The sequence below is a fragment of the Stegostoma tigrinum genome, chromosome 13 (assembly GCF_030684315.1).
Source record: "Stegostoma tigrinum isolate sSteTig4 chromosome 13, sSteTig4.hap1, whole genome shotgun sequence".
Classification (NCBI taxonomy): domain Eukaryota; kingdom Metazoa; phylum Chordata; class Chondrichthyes; order Orectolobiformes; family Stegostomatidae; genus Stegostoma; species Stegostoma tigrinum.
In genome coordinates this window covers 17,023,996-17,036,176 of record NC_081366.1, presented here as the reverse complement: position 1 = coordinate 17,036,176, position 12,181 = coordinate 17,023,996, and the positions used below count along the sequence as shown (strand labels likewise).

Below are 12,181 nucleotides of genomic sequence, written 5' to 3'. Positions count from 1 at the left end.
ATGTCTTAATGGACTGAGATCTGCTTTCAAAAACATTAATTCTCATTGTGATGCGGTGAAAGTTTCCAGTCTAGTTACATTTAGGTGGAGGTAACCTTTTTCATTTTGGAGAATAAAAACACTTACATAGCTGAAGGCTAAATTAATTTGTTCTTTCATTGCAGCATGGAACAGAAATAGTGAGGCTTGCGAGAGAAATAATGTCATGTGTTCTATTGATTCGGGATCCATTCTAACAGTATGACTTACAAGTTCTGGCCTTTTGCAATTTTTTATGGCTGAAGAAATTTAATAATAATTTGAAATAATCCAGATTGACACAATTGCTGAAGTAACATAAGTTTTGAAAACTAAAGGACACACATATGTTTATCTCACCTTGGTGTTGTACTGTTTTTCCAATGACCTCCATTGTCCTGTTGCTTTGATGTTTGACAATGTATTGCAGCTGGTAGAAGGCTGGTTATTGCCTTTTGAATGCTCTTTGTCTGGAAAGAAAATAGTTTTCATTTTATGAGATGAATATGAAAGAATTGAAGCCTACACCTCATTATAAATATAGATATATGGGATGCTGAATTACAAAGTGAAATACCTTGTTAGGCTTAGTTTCACATGTTAGCTTGTTAGCTGCGGAGACTGAATCAATGAGATTCCTTTGAGACAGTTGGAAAATGGGCTGTCTAAGCTTCAGCTCAGCATGCATCTTTTATTACCTTAACTTATGCGATATCCTTATTATTTGTCCTTTGTTTCATGTTAGTGAACAAACAGTAGAGTTTCCAGAAATAATTAATCAACTTATTCTGACAGTCACTATCTCCTTGGATTGGCATTGACATCGGTGTGTGATATATCTGTTTTATACCCATAAATAGTTAAGCTTCATAAGTCTAAATAGGGCCTGTATATTGCAGTGTCAGGCAATTATCCTTTAGGCTAATATAATTACTGAGTAAGAAAGCAGTGACTCAAGCTAATAAAACTGTCATTTATCCTCACTGCTATTGTCATTTTTAGTCACTTTCACCCTGGTATCTGTCCATACATCTTAAGGTTTCGCATATTGCATCAGCTCTCACCAGATTGGCACCAGGTAAGAGAAACAAAGTCATTTATTGGATGTCTTTGATGTGTCCAAAGGCTTTTTCTTTGCTTCCTCCAAGAGTCAGCCATAATCTGCTGGGTGTTTCAAACCAGTGTCTTGCTGCCTTTGTTGTGCTTTAAACCAGCTAATTTAATATTTTTTATTGTTAGCTATTTCTAATCCTTATTTCAAAAGAATGACTACACACTTCAATAGCAGAGTGCTCTGTTCTACACTATTGCTAGTACATTAGACATCAAAATTAGCTCATCAGTTAAAGTTGAATAAAACTTGCAGTTCAGCTGCAAAGGCAGTCTGGAATTGAAAAGAAGATCAGAATGGCCCCTTTCTGCACCATAACTTTTTTATGATTCAATGGCTTACTAATTCTCATTTAGAACATTTTGTATTCAGTACGGATGAGTTAAACATCAGAATTAGTTGATTATCCTTTACAGATGAAGTAATGGGCAGAGATTGATATTAATACTTTTTAATTGGAAACTAGAACATCAGTTGAAGTTTAAAACTTGGAATTAAAATTCGGCTGCTTTCTTTTCCCAAACTGACATATTTACTTTAGTTGGTAGCCACATGATGTTTGGAGTATTTACATCAATTCTCGCAGCTGTCTTCATCTTGCTTCTTTACCAATAAATTGGATTCTGTATAACCCCACCTATATCTGCTTAATCTTCCACATTACATTTTCACAGTATCACCAGTTCCACCACTGTGAAAGAGTATCCTATAGACATACATAGACTGCTCTACATATATTTGCATAACATTTTCAGCCACTCATCCTCAGTCTAATATTGTACAGACTTATCTATCATTATGTAATTTTACATATTTTAAAGGCCTTGTGTTTGTTTTGTCAATAAATATTTAAACGCCATAATCCAAGGATTCAGCAGGATGACATTTCATATGTTCCTTACCAGATCCTTATGATTTTCCACAGTCAGGTCAAGGAATGGAATCCATGACAATGTTCAGGGAAAAAAAATGGAATTTGACAATGGCTATATTATATGGCTGAACATTCTGAAGAGAGAATTAAGCCTCAAATTAAGTGTGTTCGAATCCTGTCCTTTCTCCAAAGTGTATAATGTTATCCTCCTTCACTGAATCATCCTTGGAGATCTCCCTGTACAACTTACACTGTCACGAGCCTCCCGTTAATGTTGTAAAAATAATTTCTTCCTGAATTCTCCTTTTAAAGTTTTCCTCATTTAACATCATGTCATTCTTCCATTTACTCTAAATCCTTTAATATCTTTTACATTCACGGTAAATCGATTACCCCATTTCTCAACACTGTATCATCATGAAACTAAGTATTTGATGTTCACTAATGCTCCATATTGCCAACTCAGTGCCAGTTTCAAACCCTCCTTCCAACAAGTCCACATGCCTTCCCATCCTCGTCTTCATATTCTTTTGAAACTGTGTCCCGCTCCTAAGATGCTGTTTGGCCTGCTGTGTTCATCCAGCTCTATGCCTTGTTGTCTCAGATTCTCCAGCATCTGCAGTTCCTATTAACACCACACTTTTATCAAGCTCTGACAAACTCAACCTTCTCTGCTATGTAAACTTCCAACACATTTCAGCTTTCTTGCAAGTAGTTCCAATGTTTAGTTTCCATTTCTTTGATACCTGCCATTCTTTCAATTGTGGCTGCTTTTTGGCATTGATCCTGCATTAGTAGAGAATACCTTGAAAATATCCTATGGTCTTGGGGTGATAGCGGAAGATTCAATTCCCTTTAGATTAAATTATGATTTGATCGCAAATTTGATGATTTGTTTTGCAAATGGAATAAACTGAGTTCTGAGAAAGGGTCACTGGACCCCAAACATTAACTCTATATTTTCCTTCACAGATGCTGCCAGTCTTGCTGAGCTTTTCTTGCAACTTTGTTTTTGTTCCTCATCTGCAGCATCTGCAACTTTTTCAGTTTTAATTAGAATAAACTGAATGGAAGTTGAAGTACAAAACAAAGAAAAAAATCATCGATGTCTATAAGCAATCTTCTATTCTCATTGATGGTGCATTGTTATTCTATTTCTTTCTAAGATCACAGTACATAAACTCAGTTTTTTTCTAACTTCCTTGCAGGATTATCGGCTAAATATTTTCCTCCGGCAGCAATGGAATGATCCACGACTGGCCTACAGCGAGTTTCCTGATGATTCACTTGATCTGGACCCCTCTATGTTGGATTCAATTTGGAAACCAGATTTGTTCTTTGCCAATGAGAAAGGTGCTCATTTTCACGAAATTACTACAGACAACAAATTACTGCGAATTTTTAAAAATGGTAACGTCCTCTACAGTATCAGGTAAGTGGCAGCCATATAGACAAAGAGAGGGTGCAGGTTATTTAGTGAGGGGTAATATCAAAGCCACCCTCAATGAGCACAAACACAGCATTAAGTACAAAGCAAGAAATTGATAGTTGTTGAGGGATGTATTTAAAAAGATTTGCATTTACATGGTGTAATTTTCAATAAACAGGCACCTCAATGTATTTTTCAACGAATTCAGTATTTTTGAAATATCTGAAATGAAGCAGCCAATTTGCAACCAACAATCTACACAAGCAGCAATGTGATAATTATCAGATAATCTGTTATATGTGATGTCAACTGAGAGATTGGTATTCACCAGGTCACCAGAAATAGTTCCACTACTTTCCTTTATAATATTGCCATATAGAATCTTTGCACAACCACCTGGTCATACAGGTAGATAGGGTCTTAGTCTAACATTTCTGCAAATTGGTCGAGAAGGCAATGTGGCTATAGTTAAGTTAAGGCAGAAGGAAGTGTAGTAAGGCTGGATGGCATTTATTTTAATACAAAGAGTCTTGTAAGTAAGGTAGATGAATTAAGGGTGTTAGTTAACACATGGGATTGTGATATCACTACTATTACAGAAACATGGTGGAGGAAGGGACAGGACTGGCAACTCAATATTCTTGGGTATCAAATTGTTGGATGAGGTAGGGAGAGGGAGAGAGATATAAAAAAAGGTGGTGTAACAATATTGATGAAGGAGTCAATTACTGCAATAAGGGTAGATGTTACTTCAGAAGGTTCCTCAAATGAGACTGTATGGTGGAGAAGTGAAAAAAAGGAAAGGAAGTAATTACTTTGCTGGGGATATACTACTGACTTCCAGGCAGTTAGATGGATAGACAGATATGGAGCTAAGTCTCAGAGAAATTTAAAAATAATCGAACAGCTATGGTACATGATTTCAACTTCTTCCATCTTAACCAAGATAGACAAAGTCTGAAAGGCTTACGGAGAACAGAATTCTTCAAATGTGCTGAGGAAAGATTTTTAAGACAGTCCTACAAGAGAGGTTGGATCTAATGTTCAGGAAGAAAGCCAGGCAAGTGCTAAATGTGGCAGTGAGGGATTATTTTAGTGACAGTGACTATATATTGAGTCAGATTAAGGGGAAAATGGTTAAGGATAATGAAGAACCAGAAACAAAGGCTCTGACTTGAGGGAAGGCTGATTTTAATTAAACAAGGTAGGGTCTGGCCAATGGGAAATAGAGGAGTACAGCAAGTGCAGGGCATTGTTTAAAAAACCTATTGGAAGAATGATGAGGGGATATGAGAAAACATTGAAGGGTTACATTAACAAAAATCCAAAGGCATTTTGTAAGTATATTCGGGGCAAGAGAACCACCAGGAAAACTTGCAAAGTATGTATGGAATCTGAAGACATAGCTGAGATTTTAAATGAATACTTTGTGCCTGTATTCACTGTAGAGAAGGATAATGTAGGCAGAGAAATCAGGCAAGGAGGCTGTACTATATTTTAATGAATTTGCTTTGAGAAAGAGGGGATATTATCAATTTTAACTGGCTTGACCACGGATGAATCACCAGGTTTGTATGAGATATATCTGTTGTGACAGACAAGGAAAGAGATTGCAGTGGCTTTACCATTTAATTTTCCAATCCCCGCTGGCTACAGGAGGGATGTCAGAGAACTGGATGACAATTAGTGTACCATGATTCAAGAAGGGTGGTAAGGATAAACCAAAATCCTACAGTTTAGTGAATTTAATATCTGTGGTTCAGAAAACTATTGGAATAAATTCTGAGGGGCAGAATTGATCTCCACTTAGTGAGGCAAAGTTTAATGAAGGGTAATCAACATGATTTTGTAAGGGAGAGATCACGTCTAACAAACTCAGGCGACTGTCTGTGTGAAATTTGCACATTCTCCCCGTGTCTGTGTGGGTGTCCTCCGGGTGCTCCAGTTTCCTCCCACAGTCCAAAGATGTGCAGGCTAGGTGGATTGACCATGCTAAATTGCCCGTAGTGTTCAAGCGTGTGTGGGTTATAGGGGGATGTGTCTGGGTGGGATGCTTCAATGGGCAGTGTGGCCTTGATGGTCCGAAGGGCCTGTTTCCACACTGTAGGGAATCTAATTGAGAACTTGATTAAATTTTTTTGAGAGGTGACTAGGTGTGTAGATGAGGGAGTGCAGTTGATATGTTTGTGTGGATTTCTATAAGCTCTTTGCAAAGGTCTTGCAAAGGTCAAAGACCCATGGGATTTAGGGCAATTTGGCAAATTGGATCCAAAATTGGCTTGGTGTCAAGAAGAGAATGATGGTTGAAGTCTGATTTTGTGACTGTGTTGAATAGTAATCATGGGGTTGTGCTGAGTTCTATGCTGTTTGTTGTGTACATTAATGATCTAGACAGGAATAGGCAACAAGATCAGTTAGCTCACAAATCATATGAAAATTGGTGGTGTGATCAAGAGCGAGCAGGAAAACAAGAGACTACAGTATGATATAGATGGGCTCAATCCATGGGCCGAATAGTAGCAAATAGGATTTATCCTGAAAAGTGTGAGGTGATGAGGTACGAACAAAACAAGGGAGTATACATCGAATGATATTACAATCGGAATTACATACAATCAGAAGAGGCTTGATTTGTATGTTTGTAGATCCTTGAAAACAGCAGGTAGTTAAGGTAGATTAGGAAGACATTTGGGGCATTTGTTTTTATTTGTCAAGGTATTGAATACAAGAACAAAGAAGGCTGTTCTTATGCAGTGATAGTATCCCTACTTCTGGGCCAGGAGCCATTGTTCAAATACCAGCTACTCCAGAGATGTGCAACAACAACTCTGAGCAGGTTGATTGGGAAAAATATACAAGAACAAGGAAATTACGATGGAGCATTCCTTAAGCTTAGTTAGGTCACAGAAGGAGTATTGTGTGGCATTCTGGATTCCACTCTATAGGAGGATGTATTTGCACTAGAGAGGGTGCAGAAGAGATTCTCCAGGATGTTGCCGAGGCTCGAGCATTCCAGCTATGAGGAGGGGCAAGACAGGTTGATGTTATTCTCCTGAGCACAGAGAGGGCTGAGATGGTCCTGATTGAGATGTACAAATTTGAGAGATGGAATAGTCAAGAACCCTCAAGACTATTTAGAAGAATACTTGAAACACTGTAGTATACAAAACTATGGATAAAGTGCTGTAAAATTAGATTAAAATAGATGGTTGTTTGGTGATCAACTCAGATACAATGAGCTGAAGGACCTCTTTCTGTCTTGTAGAATATTCTATGAATCTATGACTATGATTTTATCTTTAAAACTACACCTACTCAGTATTGTACTGGAGTGCAAAGCTTAATTTTTGTTCATGAGTTTTTAAGTGGGAATTGAGCCCAGAATATTATGATTTAGCACTGCAAACTGAGCCAGAAAAAGGGAATGTAGTAAGTGGAGGGTATGTGACATCCATCTAGAATTAAATAATATAAATTACAATATGTATTGAAAAATTAGTTACAAACATCAAAGCAGACTAAAGGCGAATTTGATATAGGTATATGTGAAACAAGGAAGGAATACTTAAGGGGCAAAAAATGCAGCATAGATTATAAGTTCTGATACAATATTGAATAAGCTCTTGAAAGCAGTTCTTTTAAGCTAAAAGTAACTGGAAGCTCTTTGTCATAACATTAATCTTTACTGATATAAATTGGACTCCTGTTTGGATGAAAAGCATGTTCATTAACCAAAATTTTCTAGAAGTTGATGCTGCCTTTCTTGCTTTAGTTGAACCACTCCCAGAGTGGAAGTGATGGCCAGTGCACAAAATACAAGTTACAATACAAGCTGAACTTTCACTTTTCCCAGTGTTTTTTAACAGAACTTTTAATTTTGTGATTGTTATCTTCTTTTACCGCTGCTTTCAGGAGTTAGTCTCTGCAGCACACAATTGCTATGTGTACAATAACATTTGCTCATAGGCCAGTTAAATTCTGATATTAGCATGGCACAGGCAACGTGAGAACCCTTCCCTCATATTAATAATATTCAAACTGAAGTTTCAAAACTTTTGTAATACTTCAGCAGGCTAGTGGAACTTTATAAAACAAACAAGGATGTACCATGCAATTACATCATTTGTTCGTTCCCAGAAAGTTTGGGTTAAAAAAAATCAGATTAATGATGTGATTCATAAATAAGCCTTATCACTTTTCCATTAATTACATCAAAAACAATTTGAAGATCCAAAAGTAAGTGGAGAACTATGTTAAATTTGATATGATATCGTACTTACTTATGGTATACATTAAATTGAATACAAATATTGAAACTCAGGTAGAAATTGGATTAGAGAAGTTTTTTTCATTTAGTAAACAAAGTTTTGTGATGGCGCCCCCCCCACCACCTCACCACAACACCCAAAAAAAGACATTAATCATTTGTGTCTTTTTGGGAATGGTAAAGAGAAATTCCTTCTAATCCTGAGAATTGTTGGACACTTAGTTTGTTAATGGTAGCCTACTGTTATATATTCATAGTCCAAATTAAATAATCTGCTTTAATCTACTGCTTCAGGGATACTAAATCAGTGTTCAATCTGACTACTGAGCAAATGAAGCTTAGAAGTATAAGACCCCTTACAGGATGGCAGTTCACACCATTTAAGCTTCTCTGAGCTAAAGTTTAAGATTACTCCAACATGACAAAATAAATGCTACTGCTCAATCCCTCCCAATATTAAAAATAATCATTGGATGAGCAGATATTTTAGCATCTGTCCCCAGCATGGACCCCTGCCTTATTTATCACATTTAACTGAGGCTTATATTAACCATTCACAAACATATCCTCATTTTTCCGATAAGAATAGGGTTCAATTCCGTTTGTAACTTTGTACTGCTGAAGCAAATTGCTCCATGAATAATCTACATAAGGGTAGGTATAACATCTGTTGGTTTGTCATCAAATGTCCTTGAATTGCATGCCAGTTTTTGACTAGTCATATTGGCAACAAATGAATATATTTAATTGACTGAATATTTTCAATAAATAGTCAAAAATTGCATACAGTTTCTATCTCACAGTTTGCTTATAGACATCATGAAGGTGGACCAACCTCTTCCTGAATATTTAGCCTTAAGAGAGTGAAAGCGCAGTGGGTATGAAGGTGGGCTGGTAACCCAGCGATTTGGACTGGTGATCAGAAGATACAAATTAAAAAATCAACCATGACAGCTGTGGAATTTAAATTCAATTGATTAAGTAAATCAATCTGGAACTAAAAGCTAGCATCAATAATGGTGACCATGCAATAAACATATTGTTGTAAAAATCCATCTGGTTCACTAACGTCCTTCAGGGAGGGAAACCACGGGTGAAATGACTTACAGAGTATGACTAACTTTTAACTGTTGTCTGGAAATGCCTAGCAAGCCTGTGAATTGTACAAAACATCGACTACAATATGTAAGAATAATAAAATTGGGTAGCCAGCCCAGTATGAAATAGATATCAGATTCTAATATGCCAAAAGCACATAGCCCAGTTGACGCTGCATCTAGAGATTTGTTCAAAAATTGGGAGAACTGTTCCAGAGTTGAGTAAAGAAACAGCCAAACACAGTCATAGTTACAGAGTAATATTGTAGCCATCTTCCCAAGCTTCTTAATATTATGGAATTACTTCATGACCATCACCATTCCTGGGCATGTTGTGTTCAACTACTAGGAAGTGGTGACCCCAGGATTTCTCAATATTGATTCTGAATGCTATTAAGGCTATGGTTTCAGGTCAATCATGGGAGAAAAATCCCTGATCATTGCCCACCATTGCTACATCTCAGTCAATGAAAGTGTAGATTTCCATATTGAATACCAGTAGGATAATGCACTGAAGGTGGGGAACTACAGCGTACGTCACCAAGAATGGATTGGTAGTTTCATGAACTGGTTGAGTCCTACAGTACATATTTGCCCGACTGGGTCTGGAGCAAATGATGAGAGAACCAATATGAAAAAAAAGTGTTTTGTGCTCACCAGTTTATTTGTCAAATTCATGACAATCACCACTAGATAGCCCTCTGAGATAAAGTCCTGTCAGCACACAGAGAACTACGATCTGGTATGTGACACAGCCAGATTTCAGACTCTGAACAGATTTCATAACACACAATTAGGTATCCAGGAATGTCTGTGGGTTTCAACTGCAGAATGATGTTGTACTGTAATTTGAGTAGCCTTATGGCCAGCATATCCTTTGCTTTGCAATAGCAGTTAGTCAGGGGCCAAACCCAGGTTCATTGAGCAGTATGGAACCACGCGCCTGGAGCAGTATCAGGAATACCTAAGAATGAGAAGACCACCTTGCAAACACACAATACAGGACTTCATGCATGTTAAATGGCAGTAACATCACATAATGGACAGAGCAAAGTGATCATATAAACAGTGGACTTTTATTCTCACTCATTTATGAGATGTAGTTCTTACCACCTCTAATTGCCTTTGAGAAGGGGTGGTGGGTTGCCTCCTTAAACCACTGCTGTCCGTGAAGGTCAAGTATTGTCCCAGTGTTGTCAGAAATTTGACCCAGTGACAGTGAAGGAACAGTGATAAAGCTCAAAGTCAGGATGGTGTGTGCCTTGGAGGGGAAGATGCAGGTTGTGGTGTTTATACATTTGCTACCCTTACCCTTCTAGGTATGAAAGGCCGCTGATTCCAAAGGTGCTTTTGGTGAAGCCTTGCTGAGTTGCTGCAATACATCTTGTAGCAGATAACTCACTGCTGCAATTATGTGGAGTGAATGAAAATTGATGCTAATGGACAGTGAGCCAATCAAGTGGGTTGCTTTGCCCTGGATGGCGTTCAGCTTCTTGAGTTTTGTCAGAGCTGAACTCAAACAGGCAATTGGAGAATATTCTATCACAGTCCAAACTTGTTCTTGCAGATGGTGTACACACGTTGGGATGTCAAAAGGTGAATCACTCACTGCAGAATTTCCAGCATCTGCTCTTTTAATCACAGTATTTATATAACAGAACTGTGCTGTTGTGCCACAATTAGTCATTAAATGTTGCAGAAATTTAAATAAGAAATGGGAGAAGGAGATACCATGAATGCCCACCCATCCTATTAATTATAGAGAATAGCTTGTAAAAACAAAGCACAAGGCTTAAGTGTTTACAACGATCTTCAGCCGGAAATACTGAGTAAATTATTCACCGGAGCCCTTTCCATCACAAAGACCAGCCTTCAGATAATTCAGTTCACTTTTCATGATATCAAGAGCCAGCTAATGGCTCTGACTTCAACACCCTGCCTGTACAGGAGATGTGTACTGGAGAAGTAGGCCTAGTCATAGAACATTTACAGTGCAGGTGGAAGCCATTCAGCCCATTGACCATCCAAAGAACATATCACCCAGGTCCAAAGCTCCACTCTGTACCCATAACCCTGCAGTAGCCATAATATTATTCTTGTATACAGTACATTAGGGGGCAGTTGAGCGTAGCCAATCCACCTAGCCTACACATCTTTGGACTGTAGGAGGAAAGCAGAGCATCCAGAGGAAATACATGCAGAGACAGGGAGAATGTGCAAACTTCACACAGACAGGTCTCCAAGACTAGAATCAAACCCAGGTCCCTAGGACTATGAGGTAGCCGCGCTAACCACTGTGCCCTTATGCTGTCAAGCTATTCCAGAACAGCTTCAACAATGGTGCCTACCTATGAATTGGAAAGTAGTGCAGGATGTCCTGTCCTCCAAAAGCAGGACATATTCAACTTAATCACTATTGTGCCATCAGCCTAGTCTTAATTGTCAGCAAAGTTATCGAAGATAGGTCGTGACAGTGCTAGCAAACATTACTTGTGCAGTAATGGTCCATTCACTAAAGCTCAACTGGGGTTCTGCCAGGATCACTCCATTCCTGGTTTCATTGTAGATATATTTACTGATAACTTTAAAGTATTCTGTTCTACTTGAAGCTCCTCAGATACTGCCAACATTCAGAAAGTCCTGAACAATACTTAGACTGAGACTGTATGTGGAAAGTAGCATTCGCACAAGTGACAGGCAATGGTCTATTGTGAAAGAATGAATGTAACAATCCCCTCCTGATATCATTAGCATTATCATTGTCATATTTCCCACCCTGGTGTCAGCATTGATCAGAAACTTAACTAGGCCAACTACATCAGTACATGACTGCGAGAACAGATTAGAAGTTGGGCATTCTGGGATTAATTACTTACCTTCCACTCCATAAAGCTTTAGCACCTCATATAAAGTACAAGTCTTGAGAATTATGGGATAAACTGCACTTACCTGGAGGAGTGTAGCTCAGGAGGCTCAATAATATTCAAGACAACACACCCACTTGAAACATTGACTCTTTCCATTGCCATTGGACTGCACTGGTGAAAGCTTCCTTGATAGCGCCTCCCTAGCCCACAATCTCCACTACCGAAAAGGTCAAGAGTAGCAGATGCATGGCACTACCATCATCTTCAAGACACCTTTGAAGTTACACACCCTGGTAATTTGAGAAACGTTTTGCCATTCCTTCATGGCACAGTGTAAAGTCCCAGCAATCCTTCACCAATATTGGACCTTCACCAGTCAGACTAGATTAGCCCAAAAAGGTGGCTCGTCACTGCATTCTCTAAAGCAATTAAGGACAAGCAATTGAAGCTGACCTTACCGGCAATGCCTATGCTCCACAGATTAATAAAAATGAAAGTGTTAATGTGGATGGTGCCCT

At 38.3% G+C, this 12,181-nt stretch overlaps 1 protein-coding gene across 2 annotated transcripts in view; it reads left to right on the top strand.

Moving 5' to 3' along the window:
* The window catches only part of glra1 (glycine receptor, alpha 1), a 132,020-nt gene that overhangs the window by 79,453 nt on the left and 40,386 nt on the right, over positions 1–12,181 (top strand). For both annotated transcript variants that reach the window (XM_048542972.2, XM_048542973.2), the window contains exon 4: positions 3,212–3,435. In XM_048542972.2, the coding sequence (XP_048398929.1) occupies positions 3,212–3,435 (224 nt within the window). The remainder of the gene's footprint in view (positions 1–3,211; positions 3,436–12,181) is intronic.